This window comes from Rhinatrema bivittatum, chromosome 16 (genome assembly GCF_901001135.1).
Source record: "Rhinatrema bivittatum chromosome 16, aRhiBiv1.1, whole genome shotgun sequence".
NCBI lineage: Eukaryota > Metazoa > Chordata > Amphibia > Gymnophiona > Rhinatrematidae > Rhinatrema > Rhinatrema bivittatum.
The window spans coordinates 56,838,665-56,866,340 of record NC_042630.1 but is presented as its reverse complement, the minus strand read 5'-3'; the positions used below and the strand labels follow the sequence as shown (position 1 = coordinate 56,866,340).

Below are 27,676 nucleotides of genomic sequence, written 5' to 3'. Positions count from 1 at the left end.
GAGGGAGGAGGATGGCAGGCTAGGGATAGAGAAAGAGGGCAGAGAGGAAGTGAGTTATCAGGGCAGGGGCAGGAGGGAGAGAAAGGAATGGGAGAGGGGAGTGGGAGTGAGAGTGAGAGTGAGGAAAGGAAGGACACTTCTCTGGAAGTGGATGTGGCACCCTCTTCTGGCAGCCAGGCAGCAGGATGCCCTCATCTCAGAGCTATCAAGTTCAGCATCCAGGAGAACGAGATGGGCATTGCAGGGGTCATGCAGCATTATGCCATGCTCTTCGGCAACCATTCAGCCAAGATCTCAAAGGCAGCTAAGGGCCAGATGTGGTGCAACATAGCCCAGGGCATCATGAAACACAGCTGAGTACAATGAAGTAGGAAGGAGGTGGCCCAAAGGTACCGGGACATCAAGGCACAGCTGAAAGCAAAGGTGGTGGCCAGAAATAAATACATGTGGTGGACCAGAAGAGGAGCCCCTTGTCCCACCAACCTAACCCAATGGAGGATCAACCAATGCAAAGACTGGGACCAGATGTCTTTGAGGGTATGGATGAGTTGCTGGAAACCATGCAAGCTGCAGCTGGTAAGTTCATCTCACCTGTAGATGGGCAGGCAGCAACAGATGTCACATCACTTGGTATAAGGTGCTGACAATGCTAAGAAGCAAAGTGCACCTCTGATGTCAAATGAAAAAAGGACATTTGCTGCCATTGGTACTTATGTCTTATGTTTTGTTTCCACAGCTCTTGCCCATGAAGCTGAAAGTCACAGCCAGCAAGCCCCAGTGACCAGCAGCACACCACCACCTTTGTACAAGCCCTTCCTCATGAATGCCCAGACCCAGGTCAGCGAGGAGAAGGAGGAGGATGAGCAGCAGCAGGCACAGGCCCAGGAGTCATTGGTGATGCTGCAACCCCTGGGTTCAACCAGCCCACTCAGTGTGTCCCTCAATCTGTCTGACTTCATGGAGGAACAGAACCTTGAGTGGGAAGATACAGATTCTGCACAATCTAAAGCCAGCACATGACAGTGCCAGCTGGAAGCACCATGCCCTCAGCAGGAGTAGCCCATAAGTTCTGTCATACCACAATTGGAGGTCCAAATTCCAGGACTGAACATCACCATCACAGCACCACAACCACCGCCCCCACCCCCCAATAGCACCAGCACCAATAGAGGAGTCCATGCATGAGCAGCTGGACCAGCAGAGCTAGTGCGCCTCAGGAGGGCTGTCAATAGGCAGAACCATTTCCTGTGAGATCAAACAGCTGCAAAAATGAAGAACATGATGACGCTGGCCACAGCAGTCAACAGCATGAAAAATGTGCTGACCGATCCTGCAAAGGATGCCCAAACTGCCATCGGAGTCTTCCCCAGCATCACTGGAGTCCATCACCTACAGCAGTCCCCGGGCGTCATAGTGGATAACACATTGAAATTGTCGGTTCAGTGTGCTGCGGCAGTCAAAAAAACAAACAGAACGTTGGGAATTATTAGGAAGGGAATGGTGAATAAAACGGAAAATGTCATAATGCCTCTCTATCGCTCCATGGTGAGACCGCACCTTGAATACTGTGTACAATTCTGGTAGCCGCATCTCAAAAAAGATATAATTGCGATGGAGAAGGTACAGAGAAGGGCAACCAAAATGATAAGGGGAATGGAACAGCTTCCCTATGAGGAAAGACTAAAGAGGTTAGGACTTTTCAGCTTGGGGAAGAGATGGCTGAAGGGGGATATGATAGAGGTGTTTAAAATCATGAGGTCTAGAACGGGTAGATGTGAATTGGTTATTTACTCTTTCGGATAACAGAAAGACTAGGGGGCACTCCATGAAGTTAGCTTGTGGCACATTTAAAACTAATCAGAGAAAGTTCTTTTTCACTCAACGCACAATTAAACTCTGGAATATGTTGCCAGAGGATGTGGTTAGTGCAGTTAGTATAGCTGTGTTTAAAAAAGGATTGGATAAGTTCTTGGAGGAGAAGTCCATTACCTGCTATTAATTAAGTTGACTTAGAAATAGTCACTGCTATTACTAGCAATGGTAACATGGAATAGACTTAGTTTTTGGGTATTTTCCAGGTTCTTATGGCCTGGATTGGCCACTGTTAGAAACAGAATGCTGGGCTTGATGGACCCTTGGTCTGATCCAGTATGGCATGTTCTTATGTTCTTATGATGACAGACGCTTGAGGGGTAGGACCCGAAAATCCATGCCCCTCCAAATGAAAAGCCACGTTGTGGCAACGGGCCATAAATGACTAAAGGTGGTGCAATCAAATGCCAAATAATAAGAGTTGTACCAACAATTCTGGACGGGCCCACATACTGAGTTGTTGTGCCATCTAGATGGAAGAAGTCTGCTTGGCCCATCCTCACTATAAAGTAGCTGTGCCATCTAGATGGAAGAAGCCTGCTGGGCCCATCCTAATTATAGAGTTGCTGTGCCATCTTGATGAAATGAAGCCTGCTGGACCCATCCTCACTACAGAGTTTCTGTGCTATCTATATAGAAGAAGCCTGTTGGGCCCATCCTTACTACAAAGTTGCTGTGCCCTCTAAATGGAAGAAGCCTACTAAGCCTGTCTTTACTAGAGTGAAGAAGGATGGTCTACTGTCAGCCATTGTCATCTAGCAGCCTAAGTCTAATGCCCTCCGTGATGCTCTGCCCATAATCCATCCTCCTTGAAGTGGCCTCCAGTCATGGTCTCATCATGTCTCATCTCCTGCTCTGGATGCTGGTGTCTCATTTCATCTCAGCTCCTGCTGTAGCTATCACCATGTTGCTGGTGTCTCATCTCGTCTCTGCTCCTGCTACTGCTGCTGGGTCTCATCCTGGGCCTCCTGCCTCCATGCTACGCTCTTTACTCTTAGTATTGTTGCCTTCACTAGAACTCTGCTGCCTTAGCCTAGACTGTCCCCATGAGTGCACTCTTTCATGGACTGTCTGGGGCATTCACTTGAACTCTGCTGCCTTGCTCCTTAGTCTGTCCCGTCAAGTGTACTTTTTCAAAATAGACTGTCTGGGGCCTTTTCCTAGCCATCATATAGCAGGGCTGCAATCAGTTCAAACATTAGAGCTATACTGTAGCTATTGGGGGTGCCACGTCTGCTTTCAATGGTCTTTGTTGTAATCATGATTGTCCCAAAAGGATAAGATGCTAAGCCTGTATATGTAATGATGCCATTTCAAACAATGTATGTACAGGTTTACACAGAATGTGCTGTTTGCTATCTTGTCCTTGCAGATTGTGATAACCTAAGATGTTGACTTGATTTCAAACAGAGGGCTACATATCTTCCCTAATAAATTGGTCACCAGTTTGTAAAATACAATTCTTTGTTGCCTACTTTTATATGTCTGGTTTTTGTGTAAAGGTTTCACTAGGTACAAGATTTGCCCTCTACATGACCTTGCAAGCTAGAAGGCCCTGGCAGGAGGTCGTTCAGCGAGGGAACGCCTCGCTGAACGACCTCCTGCAGTCGATCTCCTGCCGGCGCCATTTTCCGTACGGAAAACGATTTGCGGCAGGAAATCGCTCCTTGACCCCCGCTGGACCCCCAGGAACTTTTGGCCAGCTTGCGGGGGCCTCCTGACCCCCACAAGACTTGCCAAAAGTCCAGCGGGGGTCCGGAACGACCTCTTGCGTCGAATCGTTTTGGGTGTATGGCCGCCGCCATTTTGCGGCGGCCATTTTGAAAAATGGCGCCGGCTGAAGACCTCACGATTTAGTGTGCCGGTTTTCCTGCTCTCCCCCTTCCCCCGATTTAGCCACGGACCGCCGCTACGGAGGACTCCCAGGTAATTTAAGGCATTTGGGGGGGGGTTCGGGAGGGTGGGGGATTTAATTTAAAGGGTCGGGGGTGGGTTTTAGGGGTTTTAGTATGCCGGTTTTCCTGCCCTCCCCCTTCCCCCGATTTACGATTTTTTGACGATAAATCGGGGGAATTGGTATTGTATCGTGGCCCTAACGATTTTTGATGATTTAAAATATATCGGACGATATTTTAAATCGTCAAAAAACGATTCACATCCCTAGTGGTTATTATATAAGTCAACTTAATTAATAGCAGCAGATAATGGACTTCTTGTCCAAGAACTTATCCAATCCTTTTTTAAACACAGCTATACTAACTGCACTAACCACATCCTCTAGAAATAAATTCCAGAGTTTAATTGTGCGTTGAGTGAAAAAGAACTTTCTCCGATTAGTTTTAAATGTACCACATGCTAACTTCATGGAGTGCCCCCTAGTCTTTCTATTATCTGAAAGAGTAAAAAACCGATTCACATCTACCCGTTCTAGACCTCTCATGATTTTAAACACCTCTATCATATCCCACCTCAGCCGTCTCTTCTCCAAGCTGAAAAGTCCTAACCTCTTTAGTCTTTCCTCATAGGGGAGCTGTTCCATTCCCTTTATCATTTTGGTAGCCCTTCTTTGTACCTTCTCCATCATAATTATATCTTTTTTGAGATGCGGTGACCAGAATTGTACACAGTATTCAAGGTGTGGTCTCACCATGGAGCGATACAGAGGCAGTATGACATTTTCCGTTTTATTCACCATTCCATAGTAGCCAGAAATAGTGCTGTGTGCTGGTGTTCTTCTTCTGCCTATTCCTGTATATTTTCATTCTTATTCTCCAGTCTCTTTATAAAATGCTTGTTTAAAAAGCCATATTTTTAAACTTTTCCTATAGGTTTTGAGATATCTTTGCAACCTAATGCTATATACAGACCAGATCACTGACAGTGTAGGAGCACACCTGCCCTGCTCACCACTCACTGTAAAAGTCACTTTCATCACATGAGGCACAGCCTAGAAGATAGCAGCTCTTCCTGATTCCCAAGTTGTGACAGACATGTTGATCAGCAAGGGCCTGCATGCATGAAACACAGAAATGTGAGGACTGACATTGGAAATGGAACTATTTTCAAGCTGTTTGTTGTAGGAGTGCTTAGCCTATGTGCTTTAAAGGTGGTCACAGATCACACCAGGATTGTAAGAGATACTAGCTATAGCTACAAGCAAAATTCCCTGCATTTTCTGGGTACATACATACATATTTGCAGCTGCATTACATGCCTATCATACCTAGTAATGCATTTGGACATTCTCCACTCGTCCTCAAGAAAATATATGGTTGATAGTGGAGTTATTTGATGAGAGAACATTGTAAGCCATCATCATTCAAGGCTGGTGCAACAGTTGATGGAAAAGTTGGTCTTTTTGAAAATCAATCTGCCCTTGCTGGGTTTTCCAGAATTTCCATGTAAATTGCAAGGTAACTGAAAGAACATTAGTGGTCATGCTGCCATTCTGGATAGCTGCCATGTTCTAGATGTACCGCATTAAGGGTCTTGCTACTACTGCTGAACATACTTTCCATGTACCTGATGTACCACCTTGTGGGTCTTGCTGAAATTAAGCCTAGCTGCCATGCTCCTAACACTACACCTTAGGGTTCTTGTTAATACTATGTCTAGCTGCCATACCCCCAATGTACCACCTTCGGGGTTTTGATGCCTCTGTTTTATTTGCTGCTTGGATTCCAGCCTAGTTCTCCTTCCCTACTTCTTTCATCATTATACTAGGGTGTTTTGTCCCCAAAGTAAAACTGTAAACAATGAAAAATATACAAGTTTCTCCTCCCATCCCACTGCTTCTATGGTTTTCTGCCTTACTGTTTTGTTGTACCACTTTACAACCCCAGCCTAGTTCTCCCATCCTGCTTATTTCTTGGTTATACTGGAATGCTTTATACCCAAAATAAAAATATGTAAACAGAAAAAAAAAGTTTCTTCTTCTATCACACCTCTTCTCTGGTTTTATGCCTTGCTGTCTAAGCCTGCTACTATTAATGCCCCAACCTACTCCTGGCTCTTTCATGGTGCATTGGAAAAAACCTACAACCTCAGGTGAGTGGTCGAAGGTTTGGTTGCTGGAATTCAATGCCAAAAATTGCAGAGTCATGCATCTGGGGTGTGGTAATCCAAAAGAACTATATGAGTTGGGGGGTGAAGAGCTGATGTGCATGGAGCATGAGAGAGACCTTGGAGTGATGATGTCTAACGACCTGAAGTTGACGAAGCAGTGTGACACGGCAATAGCCAAATCCAGAAGAATGCTATGCTGCATAGAGAGAGGAATGTCTAGTAAGAAAAGGGAAGTGATAATCCCCTTGTACAGGTCCTTGGTGAGGCCTTACCTGGGGTACTGTGTTCAGTTCTGGAGACTGTATCTCAAAGGAGACAGAGACAGGATGGAGGTGGTCCAGAGAAGGGCAACCAAAATGGCGGGTGGTCTCCATCGAATGACTTATGAGGAGAAGTTGAAGAATCTGAATATGTATACCCTGGAAGAGAGGAGGAGCAGGGGTGATATGATACAGACCTTTGGATACTTGAAAGGTTTTAATGATCCATGGTCGTCAACAAACCTTTTCCATTGGAAACAATTTAGTAGAACTAGAGGTCATGATTTGAAACTCCAGGGAGGAAGACTTAGAACCAATGTCAGGAAATATTTTTTCACTGAGAGGGTGGTGGATGCCTGGAAAGCCCTTCTGGAGGAAGTGGTAAAGACTAAAACTGTGAAGAATTTCAAAGGGGCATGGATAAACAGTGTGGATCCCTAAAATCCTAGAGGATGGGAATAAAAAAGCTTAAATGGCAGGGAGCAGCAGTTACTACCTTTAAGAGAAACAAGGCGGTAACTTTCATGGAGCAGCAGTGATTGCCTTGGGAAGCTTGCTGGGCAGACTAGATGGACCATGTTGGTCTTTTTCTGCCGTCATTACTGTGTTACTATGTTACTAATCATAACAGCCAAGGGCCCTGCAACACCCTGACATCTCCATATCTGACATCAGGAGATTCAAAACACCTTACCGTTGGCTTCTATGACATCAACCTTTGCTCAGGAGAGATGTGGGTGCTCTAAGAGTGCTTAGAAACCATATTGTTACGGTGACATCTTATAAGTCATTGAAAATTACAAGTGAAGGCAGGACACCATCTGATTCCCAATCCTGCCTTCACAGAGCCAGATGTGCTTCCTTATGTAGCCTCTCTGAGAAGCTAGCCAAACCTACATTACATCCCAATGGCCAAGGCCATAACCTTCTGCACATTATCATTTACAAACTGCATAGCTAGGTATAGTAGGGAGCATCTGTGTGGGGGTGCATGCAACCACCAAGAGGTATGCTAGCTTGGAAGGACCTGTGAGTATTGTGGGAATGGCACCATCTAGCACAGGTGCTTTATACAAGGCTGTAAGAGAAGGGCTGCTAATTGAGAATTCTGATGTCAGTAGGGTTGCCAACTGCCTCCTATTTTCAAGGCAGGTAGATGCAGTCTTGGTTTTGAAGCCATTACTTGCAGGGATTTAATCATATTTCCCTATAGCTTTTCCTAGCAGAACTAAGACTGTGAATACCTGCATACATGGGAGTAAGACCAGGACTGGATCAATATGTCCAGTAATTATGGATCCAGTTGGAAAACCTAGTCATCAGTGGCTCTGAAACTGCAGAGGCAGTTGTGTCAGCTGTGTCTTGACACGCCCATGTGACACTCTGCCTCCCCAGTACAGGTGTATAACTTCACATGTACACGTTTTTCAGCTATGGAATGAAGCAGTAAAATGGGAACTCTGTCATTGAAATCTTAAACTGTCTACCTGTACCTTTAGGCTGTGCCTTTAAGCTTCACAGCTATTTGAAGTTTACAGCATTTCTAGAGCTGTTGCTGTGCCTGCTTGAGGCCCAGCTGGGTTCCCATCACACTTATGGCACTATCTCATCCACATGTGAGTGCTAGGATGGGGCCTGCTGGAGAGGACCATCAAATCAAATGGTGCTGGCTAGGCCAAGCTATAACATAGCATTGGCAGTCATATACAAAGTCGTGTGTCATACATATCTCTTTTAGTGTCACTATCAGGCAGAACACATTATGGTAGCCACATGTATGTAATGTTATCCTTACTTTGACTACTGTTTTACCAGTACAATCTATTGCTCCATTGTCAAGACAAATCCTGAGTAGGCATACTTGTTTTCTGTTGTACACTGACCCAGACAAGTAGTGAGAGAAAGAAAAATGATAAATAGGAAAGCAGCAACTAACACTCTAGGCCTCCCTTCCCTGGAAGGAAATGTTTTATGTGAGGCCTATCAGACAAAGTAGCATTGTAAAAGGTTTGGCTGCCACTCAGTGTCCTGCCCTCAGCTCATGCAGGGACACATGGGGGATCCAGGGGTAGATCTGGATGTATCTCCATTTGTAGTCCATAGCAAAGAGCGAGATTATGGAAGACACAGCAAAGCTGTCATTCAATAAAATAAATTGATCAAATTTGTTTAACAAGATGTACTCTGTTAAAACCATGTTGTATTAGATCTTGCAGTCCATTGGATTCCATAAACTGCACTTGTCATGGACTGGCAAGATGGAGTCAAAAAGCACACTTACAGAGATGGTACAGGTCTGCAGGTCAGGCTTGGCACTGATCTTCAGTCTAACAAACCCCCTTCCCCACAGGTTGAGCCTTTGGGTTTGGGGGCTGGTAGGACTTGTCTTCTGTAGCATGTCAGGGTGGCAAAACAAGGCAGGCTGGATGAGGCAAGGCTGACTGCACAAAGCAAGGGTGGTTGGATGAGGCAGGGCTGGATACAGAACACAGCCTGGGGATTCAGCACAGAATACAGGCTGGGGCTGGACTAGGCAAGGACTGGTCTAGACAAGGATGGGACAAGAACAGGCAACAGGAAACAAGATTGCCTAACAGGGTTTAAGGCAGGCTAGGTGGACCTCTAAGGCCCAAAGTCCTCACTGAAAGACAAGTAGGCCCAAGAGGGCACAGAACATTTCAGGGAGGCCTGAGAAGCCATAGAACAAGACCAGAAGACCTGTAATGGCCCAAAGAAAGGCAAGTCCAAGAGAGGCCACAGAGCAATGTAAGAAGCTAAGAAACACCACAAGGCAAGGAAGGAGGCCTGGGTAGAATAACATGATAAGGCAGGCCAGGTCAGTGAGCAAAGGTGACTAAATGAAGAGGCATTGAGGTACTGGAAAGGCTGAGTTAAGTAACACTGAGACTTGAGTGCTGTGTAAACAATGAGGAAGTAAATGGCAAGACAGTAAAAGAGGCTTGCTGAGGACCCCTGGTGGCAGGAAGACTGCACAACAGGCTAAACCTTGGCCCAGGAAGACTGCACAGCAGGCAAAACCATAACAGCACTATCCTCTTTTATTAGAAGCAATTCCATTAATTTGCTCACTATAGAGGTCAAACTAACCAGCCTGCAGTTCTCAACATCTTCCTTACTTCCACTTTTATGAAGAACAATCACATCTTGCTATCTCCAGTCCTCTGGATCTACTGATGACTCTAAAGAAGCACTGAAAAGTATAGCCAGTGGAGTGGTCCCATCGTCTTATCTTCTTTAAATGTAGTAGTTAGCTCCTCACAAACACAATTTTCTGAAAATCAATTTTTTACCTCTCTTACAATTTTATTTTTTTAATGTATGTTTTATTGAATCATTCATTTTAAACATTAATTAATTTACAACCTTAACATAACACATTTATTAAAGAAAACATTGGATTCAGAAGAAAGAGTGCCCTTTAAATCCTAGTTTGTCGCTATACTTATTTTTTAATAGGAAAATAAATAAATCACAAGTAACAGAGAGAACCCAAATAAGGGGAGAAATACATTTACTTTACCTCCCTCAATCCTACTACTGCCTGACTCATACCAATTATCCATTCTTATCAGCAAAAAGTGTCTTGAGATGTAGAAATCAGAAAAAACAAACATTATTTTGATGTCACTAAACATTTACAGGAAAACTTTTTTAAAAAGTTAGCACCTAAGGAAACTACCCTGTTTCTAAATTGCAGGAAATGTTTCTTATGAGGCTGAGTCACTCAGGTCACATCAGGAAATATTAGAATTGTATTACCGCAAAATAGGAAATCTTTGTTTTTAAAATAGTTCTGAACAATTAGATTTTTATGACTTTCAGCATAGAAAGACACTAACAGTATAGCTCTAAGAGGGATCTCATCAAACAAATTTTCCAAAAAAGGTTGATAAATGGGGGCTTACTGTTGACAAAACATCTGTCCACCCTTCATTGCCAACTTCATATCTTCTAAACCCAGATATATGTATAATATATGTTGGAAAGAGCTATATGATGCTCTTCAGGTTTACTCATAATTTCCCTACCAGATTTCTTGCATAAATCTACTGATGATAATTGTATAGAAACAGGAAAATTAAAAAAACAAAGGTTTTTACTCCTCTGGATATTCTTTGATCTCTCTGACAGATTATGATAAATTAAGCTATCTTTAACAAATGCAACACTAAACCTCTGCAATAATGAAACTTGAAGAGTCACAGATAAAACAGTATATTCCAATGTTGATATACGAGATTCATGATCAACTGAAAAGCTTTAGAGTCAGCCATAAGTTGGATAAATTGGGATGAAATTTCGGTCAGGGTCCTATCCATTTTAAGGATCATTTTCCAGACATCCACTAAGGTACTTGAACATAAATTAGTGTCAGTTGTACCTCCAGAGGAGGAATTAAATGAAGCATTAATCACTCTAGGTGCTTACTCTAAAATGGTAGCATCTATTATATTAATCTGAGGTACAACATTAGGAGAAACCAATGTACTTGAGGAAATCAGGAACGAGCAGATTTCAAACCTCTCACCCTTAGGGAGGTATTTCATGCCCCTATATTGGACAGACCTGATGGCTGGGGGGGAGGTTGCGATATGCCAAGGCTTAGAGAGGCTCCAGAAGTATCAGAAACTAACTACCATATTCTTAGACCCTGTAAACTTGATTTTAATAGTTCTATGTGAAGATCCATAGGGTATATAACCAAGCTGTTCACAGGAGATGAAGACCAAAGATTACCCTTTCTTTTCTTCCCCAATCAACAAAAAAAATGAATTACAAAATTAGTCAGAAGGGCCATGCACCTTTGGTGCATGTTTTTTTTTTTTTGCATGCCTGTAGCTGGGCACTGCAGAGGCAGCCCTAACATAGCCCACAGTTTAGGAGCCGCTTGATGACACCAGCGTCAGAGTGGGAGTAGGGCTTCAATTGCAATGATCTCACCTGGAGAGCCTCAGGTGATAAAGGATTCCTCTCCTCTGCCTCAGCTCAAACAGCAGCACTCCCCACAAGTATCCTCCACTTCCACCCTTATTTGTGTTCATTTTATATACTCCTACTCCTGGCCTTTCTACAGTGAACACTGAAATTAAATATTTGTTAAGCTATTTTGCTTTTTTCTCATTGTCTTCTACATATTCTTCCCTTTCTCCTTCAAATCTCACAATGCCACTTTCGCACTTCCTTCTATCATTAACATACCTAAAATAAAGTCTTGTCCCCCAGTTTTTCTGTATTTGCTATTTTTTCTTCCGTTTGAATTTTTGCTTTTCTGAATACTTTTCCAGCAAGTTCTCCAAATATTGTCACCTGTCTCCCTCTTTCTGTGACCTTTTGTACTTTCTGATTTCTAACCTGTCCTCCCATATCTTTTCAACTACTTCTTTAGAAAAGAATATGGTCTCTGTTTCCTCTTTATTTTTTCCTAACAAAAAGTTTAGTTGCCCTTATATCTTAAGAACATAAGAACATAAGAACATAATAACATGCCATACTGGGTCAGACTAAGGGTCCATCAAGCCCAGCATCCTGTCTCCAACAGTGGCCAATCCAGGCCATAAGAACCTGGCAAGTAGCCAAAAACTAAGTCTATTCCATGTAACCATTGATAATGGCAGTGGCTATTCTCTAAGTGAACTTAATAGCAGGTAATGGACTTCTCCTCCAAGAACTTATCCAATCCTTTTTTAAACACAGCTATACTAACTGCACGAACCACATTCTCCGGCAACAAATTTCAGAGTTTAGTTGTGCGTTGAGTAAAAAAGAACTTTCTCCGATTAGTTTTAAATGTGCCCCATGCTAACTTCATGGAGTGCCCCCTAGTCTTTCTACTATCCGAAAGAGTAAATAACCGATTCACATCTACCCGTTCTAGACCTCTCATGATTTTAAACACCTCTATCATATCCCCCCTCAGTCGTCTCTTCTCCAAGCTGAAAAGTCCTAACCTCTTTAGTCTTTCCTCATAGGGGAGTTGTTCCATTCCCCTTATCATTTTGGTAGCCCTTCTCTGTACCTTCTCCATCGCAATTTTATCTTTTTTGAGATGCGGCGACCAGAATTGTACACAGTATTCAAGGTGCGGTCTCACCATGGAGCGATACAGAGGCATTATGACATTTTCCGTTTTATTCACCATTCCTTTTCTAATAATTCCCAACATTCTGTTTGCTTTTTTGACTGCCGCAGCACACTGCACCGACGATTTCAATGTGTTATCCACTATGACACCAAGATCTCTTTCTTGGGTTGTAGCACCTAATAAGGAACCCAACATTGTGTAATTATAGCATGGGTTATTTTTCCCTATATGCATCACCTTGCACTTATCCACATTAAATTTCATCTGCCATTTGGATGCCCAATTTTCCAGTCTCACAAGGTCTTCCTGCAATTTATCACAATCTGCTTGTGATTTAACTACTCTGAACAATTTTGTGTCATCTGCAAATTTGATTATCTCACTTGTCGTATTTCTTTCCAGATCATTTATAAATATATTGAACAGTAAGGGTCCCAATACAGATCCCTGAGGCACTCCACTGTCCACTCCCTTCCACTGAGAAAATTGTCCATTTAATCCTACTCTCTGTTTCCTGTCTTTTAGCCAGTTTGCAATCCATGAAAGGACATCGCCACCTATCCCATGACTTTTTACTTCTCCTAGAAGCCTCTCATGAGGAACTTTGTCAAACGCCTTCTGAAAATCCAAGTATACTATATCTACCGGTTCACCTTTATCCACATGTTTATTAACTCCTTCAAAAAGGTGAAGCAGATTTGTGAGGCAAGACTTGCCCTGGGTAAAGCCATGCTGACTTTGTTCCATTAAACCATGTCTTTCTATATGTTCTGTGATTTTGATGTTTAGAACACTTTCCACTATTTTTCCTGGTACTGAAGTCAGGCTAACCGGTCTGTAGTTTCCCAGATCGCCCCTGGAGCCCTTTTTAAATATTGGGGTTACATTTGCTATCCTCCAGTCTTCAGGTACAATGGATGATTTTAATGATAAGTTACAAATTTTTACTAATAGGTCTGAAATTTCATTTTTTAGTTCCTTCAGAACTCTGGGGTGTATACCATCCGGTCCAGGTGATTTACTACTCTTCAATTTGTCAATCAGGCCTACCACATCTTCTAGGTTTACCGTGATTTGATTCAGTCCATCTGAATGGTATCCTTGCCAGTGAATCCTTGCCATCTGAATCATTACCCATGAAAACCTTCTCCATTACGGGTACCTCCCCAACATCCTCTTCAGTAAACACCGAAGCAAAGAAATCATTTAATATTTCCGCAATGGCCTTATCTTCTCTAAGTGCCCCTTTAACCCCTCGATCATCTAACGGTCCAACTGACTCCCTCACAGGCTTTCTGCTTCGGATATATTTTAAAAAGTTTTTACTGTGAGTTTTTGCCTCTACGGCCAACTTCTTTTCAAATTCTCTCTTAGCCTGTCTTATCAATGTCTTACATTTAACTTGCCAATGTTTATGCTTTACCCTATTTTCTTCTGTTGGATCCTTCTTCCAATTTTTGAATGAAGATCTTTTGGCTAAAATAGCTTCTTTCACCTCCCCTTTTAACCATGCCGGTAATTGTTTTGCCTTCTTTCCACCTTTCTTAATGTGTGGAATACATCTGGACTGTGCTTCTAGAATGGTATTTTTTAACAATGACCACGCCTCTTGGACATTTTTTACTTTTGTAGCTGCTCCTTTCAGTTTTTTTCTAACAATTTTTCTCATTTTATCAAAGTTTCCCTTTTGAAAGTTTAGCACGAGAGCCTTGGATTTGCACACTGTTCCTTTTCCAGTCATTAAATCAAATTTGATCATATTATGATCACTTTTAATGTTGGTTACCACTTTTCTACCATCCAACTAACCATTCCTCAAGATACTCCCCTATTGTAAAAAAGTTAGTTTTAATGGTCCATGACCCTAACCTTTGAATGGACATTCATCCCCTACACTCTAATACTGAGTCACCATCTAGTGATCATTGGATCTCAAATGATTGTCCACTACAATATTATAGATACCGTCTGCACTGGTAAGTACCAGGTCCAGTACTGTCCCCTCCCATTATCTGTTGACAAAACAAATGTCCCTGCAGAGGATCCAGGATCTCCCTCCTTCCACAAGTCCAAAGACAAATATCTTGGATTTTCCAATCAACATCCGGCAGATTAAAATTCACATTGAATAGCACCTTTCCTTTCATTATAATTTTGTGAATATCCTGCATTAAATCTCTATCCATTTCTTCTGTTTGTGATGGATTATTATGTTGTATATTACACAAATATAAATAGATGTTTCATCCTCTCTTTCCACAGTGCCTCTTCCTATGTCCAGCCAACCATCACCAAGCCCCTATACAAAAAATGTCCCCAAATTCCTCCTACTCCCCTGCACCCTGATCCTCCTCCCTCTCTTCCAACAGGCACCCAGTATTTAATAAAATGCCAAATTTATCCCCACAATGCCTTAATGCCACTCTCACTCTTTGCCAATACCTGATACAAGAAGTGACATGAGGGAATGCCAATCCCTCCCTTTGATCTGTCCTCACACCCTCTCAAGAATATCAACCACTTCACCAGAGATAACGGAAAAACACAGGACTGCTTCTACAGCCAAGTCCATAAGCAAAGCACATCAAGCTGCACTGTCTGAATTTTCAAGAAGGATCATGATCCAGTAAATGAGAAACATGGAGTAACCATGACAGCATGGCAGATACTAACATAAGAAGCTTGCTGAGCAGACTGTATGGACAATTTTGCTCCTTTTCTGCTATCATTACTGTGTTACTAAGTTTTGTTATATGCTGATGATGCCTTAATCTAGCTCTCTAAAACATCTTTTGCTGGTACTGTCTTTATGGATGCCATTTGGATATATGGACTTCATTCCAGGTTTATAATAAACTATTTCACGTCTGAAATATTTCTGTTGGGATGTAGGTAAACTGTGCTGGATTGTTTTGCTGAGTTTAAGCAGGTTCATGATAGTTTTATATACTGTGTTTTATGAGATGCTATAAAGACCTTTATAAGAAGAACTATGGTGCACAATTAAACTATGGAATCTGCTGTCAGAAGATATGGTCAAGGTGACTACCATGGCAGAATTTAAAAGTGGTTTAGAAAAGCTTCTGAAGAAAACATCCATAAATCATTATTAGCCAGGTAGACTAAGGGAAGCTAGTGGTATCCTTGCCAGTGAGTATATAGTTCTATTTTATGGGGTTCACCAGGTACTTGTGATCTGCACTGTCCCAGCATGCATCCAGCACATCAGCTCCACCATCCTCACTGATGCAATGTTTGTGCTATCCCCTTTCATAGTGCTTTTTCATAGTTTGTGTTGATTCTCAGACCAGAATTTGGGTATTGAACTTTTACAATCATCAGAAGCCATGTACCCAGTGTGATTCAACCTTTTATTCATACAAAATATACATTACAGGATTAGGCCCAATGGGAGCTCAGCCATGTACCTGCCAATCTTCTCAGGTGATAACCAGAAGTACCTAATGGGTTGCTTTTGATCTCTCTGCTGCATTGGTCTCACTGAGCCAGTCAGAGAAAGAAAACCATTGCCCTTGTCACACTCTTTACTGGGAGAAAGTCAAGAAAGAAGGAGATATTGTGGAGAATTGTAGCAGCAGTGCTAGAAATATTTTTGCCTTTGTGTGGGCACTAGCAAGTTGAGCATGAATGCACAGAGATTGAAGCATACCAGCCTACCACCAGTATTTGTGTGCATGAATGTGGAAGCTTGTCAGCAGTCACTGTTAGGGAATGCCATGGCACTGCACTGCACTGCACTCTGTGTGTGTGTGTGTGTGTGTGTATGGGGGGGGGGGGGCAGTTCTCTTCACAAAAACACATATTACAGTGGTACTGTCAGTGGGGGTATATTCACAATACTAATAACAAATCCTTTAAATATCCTATCCCAGACACTAAAAGTGACAAATTATATTATGTCAGAGAAAAGAAGAGGCAGGAAAGGGATTGTTGGCAGTGCTGGCAGAGTTGGCAGCAGTAAGAAAACAAGTAGTCCTGCATTTAAATTGATATGGGACTTTTTCAAAGCAAGAATGGCAGAAGGCAGCTGTACCTAGAAGAAACTGAAATTTAGAAATAATGCATCACTATAGACTGCTGAGCCTGTTTCTCTCCCTTCTGATTTGGGAGAGCAGGGGAAGTAGAAGAGCAATGCCTAAAACCATCAGCGTGTTCTTCCTTACTTACTACTACTGAGGCAATGACAGAACTATTTTTATCAACTGTTTCAGAGGAACAATTTTACCTTGGATTGCCTGAATCATAAGATATCAAAGGGATACTAGTGGAAGAAAATTATATTGCCTAATGTATTAAATAAAATCTGATAAAATAGAATGTACCTACGTTCTTCTTGGCTCTCCCCAGAATGGATATCTTGTGAGATCTGATGCACAGTAATAAAAATAGAGTTAGTTCTCAACAAGAGAAGGATCAGAGATCATAGTTGACAGAATATCAACGGTGGTGCCGTGGTATTTGAAAACAACAAAGAAAAATCTGTATCCAGTTGAGTATATTTTGCACTGGATGTCATTGGGTGATTTTAAACACAGTAAACATTTTTTGAAGTTCTTTTTACAATATTTGCATAGAAAATAACAAAAAAGGAGGAGGTTGGCGGTTCTATGATTATAACATGCCAAATGAGGCAGGGTTGCCTACACGATTATATGAGACCCTTCCAACCCTTCTACAAAAATTTTTTGGTCATTATATTTAATAAAAGAGAATTCCACAGTTTGTGTAGGTGCATAAAATTTAAAAATATTCAAAAAATATAAAAGCTTTGCAATAGCATACATACAAGTGTTTTTCAAAGTGAGTGAACCTTCTTTGGTTCCTTTTTGATTATTTTGATTATTTTACACTGTGTACGTGGCATTGATATATTTAGATTTCTCCCCAGAATGAACCTAGATCACCCCTTTTTTGAACTGTTAAATGTTGAAGTGAAACAAAAATACATGATGTGCATAGTTTGGATACTTACAAAATACCATATATGCACAAGCAAGTTACTTACACATGTATATGTTAATTTTCAATGTGTAAATGCTTTGAAAATATTATTCATTAGTTAGACATAAAAGGATTGGTAGAACTCTTTCTGGGATGGGTATTCAAATCTAACTGCATAACTGTAATCAAATCATAACCATCTAAATTTGATTGTTTAAATTATGTGCTGCAAGAGCAAGCTACAATCTGTCTGGCAATCGCTCCCTAAACCCCTTTACAAAAAAAGTCTCCCAATGCCCCTGTCTCCCTCTGGATACCTGATAACATAAAATATGAGAATTTACCTGCAACCTGATCTTCCTATCTCTCGCTATCTCAACAGGCACATGACAATAATAATTCAAATGTACCCCCACCAGCTCCCAGATCTTGTATCCTCCATCTTGGGTATTTAAAGAAGTGAAATGAGGGAGACAAACCCTCCATCTAATCCAATCCTCATCTAAAGATATTCACCACCTCATCCCCCAGAATTCTTCATTCACTTCAAACAGAGCCAGCAGGTGGATTCTCTCCATCCACATGTCAGATAGGCATCCCACATTGATTAGACAAGAACACTATCAGCTGACATTGACTGATGAGATTTTGGAGTGTTCTGGAGGGGTACAGATGGGTAGGCTTTTGTAAAGGGGGAATATTTTTTTAATAGGGGAAGAAAGAAAATTAGAAGAGAAGATTGGCTGTATCTTGTTTTATTTCTTTAGTTTGTGTTGGCAGGGAGTGACAAAGAATTCAGTGCTAAAAGATGAGATTTTTGGCATTTTTGTATTGGCTACACTTTGGGAGGAAAGGTGGAGGATTGGGTTGTTAGGGGAGCAATTACATTTTTTTTTATTAGTTGGCCATTGAGAAGGAGGGGTATTCAGGAATTGTTGGATTTTTTTTTTAAGGAAGACTATAAGGTAGATATAAAAAGCCTGGTGCATGCATCAGTTAGAGGATATGCACAAGTCAGGCTTACACACTCCCAGTAAATTTTAAAAGCTGCCCAGATGCATGTATCTCCCGCCGCAGGCATATCTCACTTGATTTCAAAAAGGGGTGTGGTTCGGGGACAGTCTGGGCCGGGCGTGGGCATTCTGGGGTGGATCCAAGAGATGTACACATAGATACTTACACATGTAGGAGGGAGGTTCTGGAAGCCAAATTTAGGCTCTTAAGTAGAAAGCTTAAATCCAGAACCTCCAGGGTAGCATTCTCTGAAATGCTCCCTGTTCCACGCGCAGGTCACCAGAGGCAGGCAGAGCTCCGGAGTCTCAATGCGTGGATGAGACGATGGTGCAAGGAAGAGGGATTCAGTTTTGTTAGGAACTGGGGAACCTTAAGGGGAAGGGGGAGTCTCTTCCGAAGGGATGGGCTCCACCTTAACCAGGATGGAACCAGACTGCTGGCGCTAACCTTTAAAAAGGAGATAGAGCAGCTTTTAAACTAGAACAAAGGGGAAATCCGACAGTCGCTCAGCAGCGCATGGTTTGGAGAGAGGTATCTTTAAAGGATACTAATGATGCATTAGAATTAGGGCATCCCGACAGTGAGGTTCCAATAATTAGAAAAGTAGTCCAAGTGCCTGTAACTAAAAACTCACCTGAGCTAAAAAATTCCAACTTATCCCTATCAATTAAAAAGCAGAATGAAAATACAAACAAAAAGCAAACTTTGAAATGTTTGTATGCTAATGCCAGAAGTCTAAGAAGATGGGAGAATTAGAATGTATAGCAGTGAATGATGACATAGACTTAATTGGCATCTCAGAGACATGGTGGAAAGAGGATAACCAATGGGACAGTGCTATACCGGGGTACAAATTATATCACAATAACAGAGAGGAGCACTCGGGAGGAGGTGTGGTGCTTTATGTCTGGGATGGCATAGAGTCCAACAGGATAAACATCCTGCATGAGACTAAATACAAAATTGAATCTTTATGGGTAGAAATCCCATGTGTGTCAGGGAAGACTATAGTGATAGGGGTATACTACCATCCACCTGGTCAAGATGGTGAGATGGACAGTGACATGCTAAGAGAAATTAGGGAAGCTAACCAAATTGGTAGTGCAGTAATAATGGGAGACTTCACCCCAGAACTCAGACACTTAAAGCGGGAACTTAGAATCAAAGAACATATCTGGCGAAAAAACCCAACGACTGCGAACATCTCTTCCTTCAAAACCATCATGCACCAATACAGAATCTCCATCCTCCAGACAAAAAGAGATTTCTACTCTCGAAAAATCCACCACTTCATTTATGATCCAAAAGCCCTTTTCTCCCTGGTCTCATCCCTCACTAAACCGCCCCCAATCGTCATTCCAGATGAAAAAGCCGCAAACAAAGCCGAGGAACTTGCTATCTTCTTCAATGAAAAAATATCCAACCTCCTGAACCCTCTTCGGGATCATAAAAATCCTTCCCCCCAACACCCTATTTCAGCTTCAACTCCATCTCATGCCTCAAACCTGGAAGCCCCAATCCTCGAAGCCTTCGAACCAGCATCATCACTAGAGATTGAAAACATACTAAAGAAAATTAAACCTGCTTCTCACCCTCGACTCAATTCCTGTGAATCTTCTCATAGCAAGTGCCAAAGTTATTGCTAAACCAATAGCTCATATCATCAATGCCTCACTTACTCAGGGCCTAGTACCAACCCCACTCAAACTCGCCATCCTGAAACCCCTTCTAAAAAAGCCAAATCTCTCTCCGGAAAACTCAGCCAACTTTCGGCCTATAGCAAATCTCCCTTTCATAGCAAAAATCCTTGAAAGAATTGTTAACCATCAACTCTCCGAATTCCTAGATGATAACAACATTCTCACCTCATCGCAATTTGGCTTCCACAAATCCAGAAGCACCAAATCCCTTTTAATTTCTCTAACCGACAACATTCTTCTCAACCTAGAGAAAAAACAACCGTGCCTTCTTATACTCCCCGATCTTTCAGCAGCATTTGATACTGTAAACCACGAGATACTCCTAAACCGACTAGCAGAGATTGGAATCAAAAACACCGCTTTCAACTGGTTTAAATCCTTCCTACAAGATAGAGCTTATAAAGTTAAGATCAACTACAATGAGTCCCAACCAATCAGTTCAACTCTAGACGTACCTCAAGGATCCTCCTTATCTCCGACCCTATTCAACATTTACCAGCTCCCTCTCTGTAACCTACTATCTAAGCTGAATCTAACCCACTACCTATATGCGGACGATGTTCAAATTCTCATTCCAATTACCAAGTCACTACAAGAAACCCTTCATTTTTGGAATTCATGCTACACTTCCATATCCAATCTCCTTGCGGATCTCTGTCTAATTCTCAATGCCAACAAAACTGAATTCCTCCTCATCACCCAAGATGGCAACTTCCAGCTCTCTAACTCTCATATAGTGGCTACACCTGCTCTATCTTCCCTGGTCAGAAATCTAGGAGTTATCATGGACAACCAACTGAATTTCAAAAGCTTTATTAGTAACACCGTGAAAGAATGCTTCTTCAAGCTCCAAGTCTTAAATAGACTTAGACCCTTACTCCACCCCCATGATTTCAGTTCAGTTTTATAAGCAATCATATTTTCAAAAATCGATTACTGCAACTCTCTTTTACTTGGTCTCCCAGCTGTCTACCTAAAACCTCTACAAATGCTACAAAATGCCACTGCCAGGATCCTAACTAAAGCAAAAAAAAGGGACCACAATACACCAATTTTAAAGAATCTCCATTGGCTTCCTATAAAATATAGAATCCTCTATAAATCACTCACAACCATCCACAAATCTATCCACAAAACCTCAATCCTGGATCTTAAGATCCCATTGCAGCTGCATTCATCCTCACATCCGTTGAGATCTGCACAAAAAGGCTCTCTAAAAGCACCTCCATTCAAAATATCCTCAAACAAAAGAGCCTTCTCCACAGCGGGCCCCAACCAATGGAACTCGCTCCCAGCAGACCTCAGGCTCGAACAATGCCCAATCAACTTCAAAAAAAGACTCAAGACCTGGCTCTTCACCCATGCCTATGCTTGAATTGGACTTTACCAGCACTCCCCTACCATGGTCATCACATCATGTGGCACACCGTTTAACTAATCCAGAATGAAATACAATTTTCTCGTTACATGATTGTCACTTAATTGATCATATTCGCCAGCATGTTAGATTCAATACTTTAAAAATGTTAGATTCATTAATTTAAAATGTTGTTTCTCATAATGTGTTACGCAACTTAATTATTTCCCAGTTGTCACTTCCTTGTTCTCTGTAAGACAAATATGTTATGTCATCCCAAAGTTATATGTAAACCGAGGTGATTAGTAACATTGTTACTAGAACATCGGTATATAAAAAATGTTAAATAAATAAATTGCAAACTGGCTAAAAGACAGGAAACAGAGAGTAGGATTAAATGGACAATTTTCTCAGTGGAAGGGAGTGGACAGTGGAGTGCCTCAGGGATCTGTATTGGGACACTTACTTTTCAATATATTTATAAATGATCTGGAAAGAAATGCGACGAGTGAGATAATCAAATTTGCAGATGACACAAAATTGTTCAGAGTAGTTAAATCACAAGCAGATTGTGATAAATTGCAGGAAGACCTTGTGAGACTGGAAAATTGGGCATCCAAATGGCAGATGAAATTTAATTTGGATAAGTGCAAGGTGATGCATATAGGGAAAAATAACCCATGCTATAATTACACGATGTTGGGTTCCATATTAGGTGCTACAACCCAAGAAAGAGATCTAGGTGTCATAGTAGATAATACATTAAAATTGTCGGTTCAGTGTGCTGCGGCAGTCAAAAAAGCAAACAGAATGTTAGGAATTATTAGAAAGGGAATGGTTAATAAAACGGAAAATGTCATAATGCCTCTGTATCGCTCCATGGTGAGACCGCACCTTGAATACTGTGTGCAATTCTGGTCGCCGCATCTCAGGAAGGATATAATTGCGATGGAGAAGGTACAGAGAAGGGCAACCAAAATGATAAATGGAATGGAACAGCTCCCCTATGAGGAAAGACTAAAGAGGTTAGGACTTTTCAGCTTGGAGAAGAGACGACTGAGGGGGAATATGATAGAGGTGTTTAAAATCATGAGAGGTCTAGAACGGGTAGATGTGAATTGGTTATTTACTCTTTCGGATAATAGAAAGACTAGGGGCACTCCATGAAGTTAGCATGGGGCACATTTAAAACTAATCGGAGAAAGTTCTTTTTTACTCAATGCACAATTAAACTCTGGAATTTGTTGCCAGAGGATGTGGTTAGTGCAGTTAGTATAGCTGTGTTTAAAAAAGGATTGGATAAGTTCTTGGAGGAGACGTCCATTACCTGCTGTTAAGTTCACCTAGAGAATAGCCACTGCCATTAGCAATGGTAACATGGAATAGACTTAGTTTTTGGGTACTTGCCAGGTTCTTGTGGCCTGGATTGGCCACTGTTGGAAGCAGGATGCTGGGCTTGATGGACCCTTGGTCTGACCCAGTATGGCATTTTCTTATGTTCTTATGTGCCCAGATCCAGTGCTACGTAAGTTTACTTTTGCTATGGAGGAGGTGTAACATTCAAAAAATAATCACCCAATTAGTCTGGGGTAACTGGGGGGAGTGCAGGCTATTAAACCAGGGTGGTTTTGTGGACTTATCTCTGAACTGGGCAATGAAGAATAACATGAAAATGTAGTTTAAAAGTTTCTGAAAGTAACAACCCTTATACTAGGCCTCTGACTCTAAACTTATGTGCCATGTAATACACAGATACCAACACTGTGGTGGATGTGGACGTGTGCTCAGGGATGTTACAGATACCAGAGAAAATGAGAGACGTAATACCAAATAAGGGCAAAGGGGAAATGGTTAGTAGAAAGGACCATTTGACTGGAATCTTTTTTCTGCTACTTTACAGGCAGCTGGTGTAGATCTGATCCTAGTACTCAGATATGTTTGTGCAGTGTTTTTAAATTTAACTTTCTGAGTTTCTTTGTTATTAAACTTCCTTACTCCTCTGCATCAATAAATTCTTTTAATTATAAGAAGACTGCCTAAGTTGTTATTTAAGTAAACCAGATTAACAGCAAACTGATGAACTGGTGAAACTGGCAATGGTGTGGATGTGCATCGGTTATAAAATGCTCTGACTTATGTGGTAGAAACCCACTTTATGTGGCTAGGCATGCACACACTTAAAATTGCATGCACATGTGTGATTGGCCAAGCTATTTTATAATGTGCATGCACATTATAAAATGGCAGTGTCCCTGGGTGTGCATCAACATACAATCCTTCTGTTGACTTTTTATGTTATTCAGCCAAGGACTTCATTTACAAAGCATTTTTTCAATATACACAGAATGGGAGAAAAGGGTCAGTAAATCAGGCCCAAGTTTGATAAATCTAGCCAGTTCAATGTTTTTGCCTACATTTACCCAGATAGTCACTTGCCTTTTTAGCCAGGTAAGTGCTAACCAAGTAAAACTATTTGGAAATCGTATCCATTCACTGGGTTTTTGAAAATCTTCTCTATATTACTAGGAATCCACATAGAGCTCCAAAAAGGAAGGTTTTTCTGTCTAAGGTCTTGATTTACCAACCATTTTCCCCATAGACAACAAATGAGAGAAAAACCTTAGTAAACTCCGCCCTAGTAGGGTTATTTTCCAACATGCGAAAATCCATTATTGCATGCAATTACGGCCATATCGCATGTGATACTTCCGTGCAGCGTGTTAAAAATGGTTATCACAAAGCACATAACAATTCATGGGGGTGCAGTTGGGGGCTGGACAAATGTAAAGTAGGGAGGGTATTACCGTAATTCGCGATAACCCTGTGCTGTTATTGCGGCTCTTAACGCGCCCGATCACTATACCTTTTCCCGTTGCATTAGGCTCTATTGCTGCACGTATCGCACCCTGCAGTATTATCGCAGCACATATCGCAAGTGAACAAAACAGCAAACAATCCCCACACACCTTCTAAGCCTTTCTGGACCAATAAAAAGAGCTGTTCTTAGTAAGTCAACCTTCCTTACAACATTTACAAAATCCCGAGTGCAGTTGGCAACCCCACTTCATGGCTCAGCAGGCTCACCGCAGATGCCAGGATGTGGGTGAAGGGCAACCAAGACCCAGGGCAAGGCCCCTTACAAGACATGTAAGGGAAGTACCAGCACCCTGGTACAGGCTACGCCATGATGGTGCTGCAGATACAGGGAGTGGATCTTTCTGCCACAAATTTCATTGCTGGGTATGCCAGAGGATGTTGTGATTACCAGGTATCGACTCAGCTCTCGTGCTATACTAGAATTATATGAAGACATACAAGGAGGTCTAGAACCTCTCACCAGAAGGTCCCGTGCTATCCCCAGCCTCACCAAATTCTTGGCTGCAGTGCATTTAACCACAAGCAGCTCCTTCCAATCCACAGAAGCAGTCGTGGGTGGAATGTCCCAAAGCACCTTTTAACGATGTCTGGACCAGGTCATTGAAGCTGTAATAGACCGCATGCCTCAATACATACACTTTCCTCGCAACAGGCAGGACTTGATGGACTTGAGGAGAGGTTTCTATGCTTTTGCTCACTTTCCTAATGTCATTGGAGCTATTGACTGCACTCATGGGACCATCATTCCACCACGTGAAAGGGAGGAGGTGTACCGCAACAGAAAGCTCTTTCACTCCCTCAATGTGCAAGTGGTCTGTGATGCTGGAATGTGGATCCTCGATGTGAAGACCAGGTTCCAGGAAGCAGTGCACAAGTCCTTTATACTCACGCAATCTGTTCTGTTTCAAAATTTTGAGGCCGGACTGTATGGTGATGGTTGGCTTGTAGGTAAGAGACACTTTTCCAAATACATTCTATCTCTGTCTATGTGTATGTATGTTATGCCACCCAAATGGGATGCTTAGGCCTGTGAGGTTAGACATGATTGCTGACATCACACCAGGCTTATATGCTCATAAGGCAACTTTTTGTGCCCCAATGGGCCTTTCTCCAACAATGTTGCTATGACCTGCCAAAGTGCTGTATCGCACAAGCCACAAAATGGACAATATGAAGCGGTCTATACGTCACATACATTTCTTACTTGATCTCACTTGTTGGCCTCCTCCATTTATCTACTCTAGCAAGGGTTCATGTCATTGTCAACCGTGAATGGTGACCATAGCTGGAATCGTGATGTTAGCTGTGCTCAGTTAGCCAGGTGTTAGTAAGATCCTGAGGTTTATGATCCTCGTCAGACACTTGTACCACTATCATTCAGCTGTGCATGCCACTGGCCTGCTTTGTTACCCATGTATTTTTTTTAATGTTATCTAGATAGAACTGCAGAGCACATATGTCCAAGAACCGTGACAGCATTAGGTCACGCATAACCTCTTAGCACAGGTATCGAAGCATTAACAATATTCAGGAAGGTTAGCAGGCAGATACATACCAGTAACATTAGTATGGTAATGAGGGCCAGTCATGCTATATCTCCTAATTGCACAATACCTGCTGTAGCCAACAGCAAACATTTATTAGCCTGTCAGGATACCAGAATCCTGTCAAAAGACTCAGAAAAGGGACAGCTGATCTTATATTGTGCTACAGGAGGTATTGGTGAGGTTGTCACATCTGCCACAAAGACTGCAAAGTCTAATGGCTTCCATCTGTAATTTCTACAGTAGACTTAGGGTATGGATGCAGGCCCTAGCTTTTGCCCCCATACTTCGACCCAACAAACCGTCACAGATGAGATACAACAATACATTATGTGCCACACGCTCAGTCACAGAACATACCTTTGGCCTTCTGAAAAGCTGCTTTCGATGTTTGGACAAGACTGGGGAGCTTTAATGTATTATCCACCCAAAGCTGTGTTTTCCATAATGTGGCTCTTCACCATGGAATACCAATGGCTATTAGAGATGTGAATCGTGTCCTCGATCGTCTTAACGATCGATTTCGGCTGGGAGGGGGAGGGAATCGTATCGTTGCCGTTTGGGTGTTTAGAATATCGTGAAAATCGTTAAAATCGTGAACCGGCACACTAAAACCCCCTAAAACCCACCCCCGACCCTTTAAATTAAATCCCCCCCCAAATGCCTTAAAGTACCCTGGGATCCAGCGGCGGTCCGAAACGGGCCGAAAACCGGCACACTAAATCCCCCTAAAACCCACCCCCGACCCTTTAAATTAAATCCCCCCCCCACCTCCCGAACCCCCCCAAATGCCTTAAAGTACCCTGGGGTCCAGCGGCGGTCCGAAACGGGCCGAAAACCGGCACACTAAATCCCCCTAAAACCCACCCTCGACCCATTAAATCCCCCCCCTCCCGAACCCCCCCAAATGCCTTAAAGTACCCTGGGGTCCAGCGGCGGTCCGAAACGGGCTCCTGCTGTTGAAGCGTGTTGTCTTCAGCCGGCGCCATTTTGCAAATTGGCCGCCGCAAAATGGCGGCGGCCATAGACCAACACGATTCGACCGCAGGAGGTCGCTTCCGGACCCCCGCTGGACTTTTGGCAAGTCTTGTGGGGGTCAGGAGGCCCCCCCAAGCTGGCCAAAAGTCTCTGGGGGTCCAGTGGGCGTCCGGGAGCAATCTCCTGCCGCAAATCGTTTTCCGTACGGATAATGGCGCCGGCCATACGCGTATGGCCGGCGCCATTTTCCATACGGAAAATGGCGCCGGCAGGAGATCGACTGCAGGAGGTCGTTCAGCGAGGGTTCCGGACCTCCGCTGAACGACCTCCTGCAGTCGATCTCCTGCCGGTGCCATTTTCCATACGGAAAATGGCACCGGCCATACGCGTATGGCCGGCGCCTTTATCCGTACGGAAAACGATTTGCGGCAGGAGATCGCTCCCGGACGCCCGCTGGACCCCCAGAGACTTTTGGCCAGCTTGGGGGGGCCTCCTGACCCCCACAAGACTTGCCAAAAGTCCAGCGGGGGTCCGGAAGCGACCTCCTGCGGTCGAATCGTGTTGGTCTATGGCCGCCGCCATTTTGCGGCGGCCATTTTGCGAAATGGCGCCGGCTGAAGACAACACGCTTCAACAGCAGGAGCCCGTTTCGGACCGCCGCTGGACCCCAGGGTACTTTAAGGCATTTGGGGGGTTCGGGAGGGGGGGGATTTAATTTAAAGGGTCGGGGGTGGGTTTTAGGGGGATTTAGTGTGCCGGTTTTCGGCCCGTTTCGGACCGCCGCTGGACCCCAGGGTACTTTAAGGCATTTGGGGGGGGGGGATTTAATTTAAAGGGTCGGGGGTGGGTTTTAGGGGGATTTAGTGTGCCGGTTTTCCTGCCCTCCCCCTTCCCCCGATTTAGCTATGGACCGCCGCTGGACCCCAGGGTAATTTAAGGCATTT

The 27,676-nt window shown here is 42.8% G+C and overlaps 1 protein-coding gene across 1 annotated transcript in view; it reads left to right on the top strand.

Annotated features, from left to right (window-relative positions):
* The first annotated feature begins 1,269 nt into the window (after window positions 1–1,269).
* The window catches only part of LOC115077713 (vomeronasal type-2 receptor 26-like), a 133,110-nt gene continuing 106,703 nt past the window's right edge, over window positions 1,270–27,676 (top strand). Inside the window, exon 1 of the mRNA XM_029580000.1 lies at window positions 1,270–1,413. Within this exon, the coding sequence (XP_029435860.1) occupies window positions 1,270–1,413 (144 nt within the window). The remainder of the gene's footprint in view (window positions 1,414–27,676) is intronic.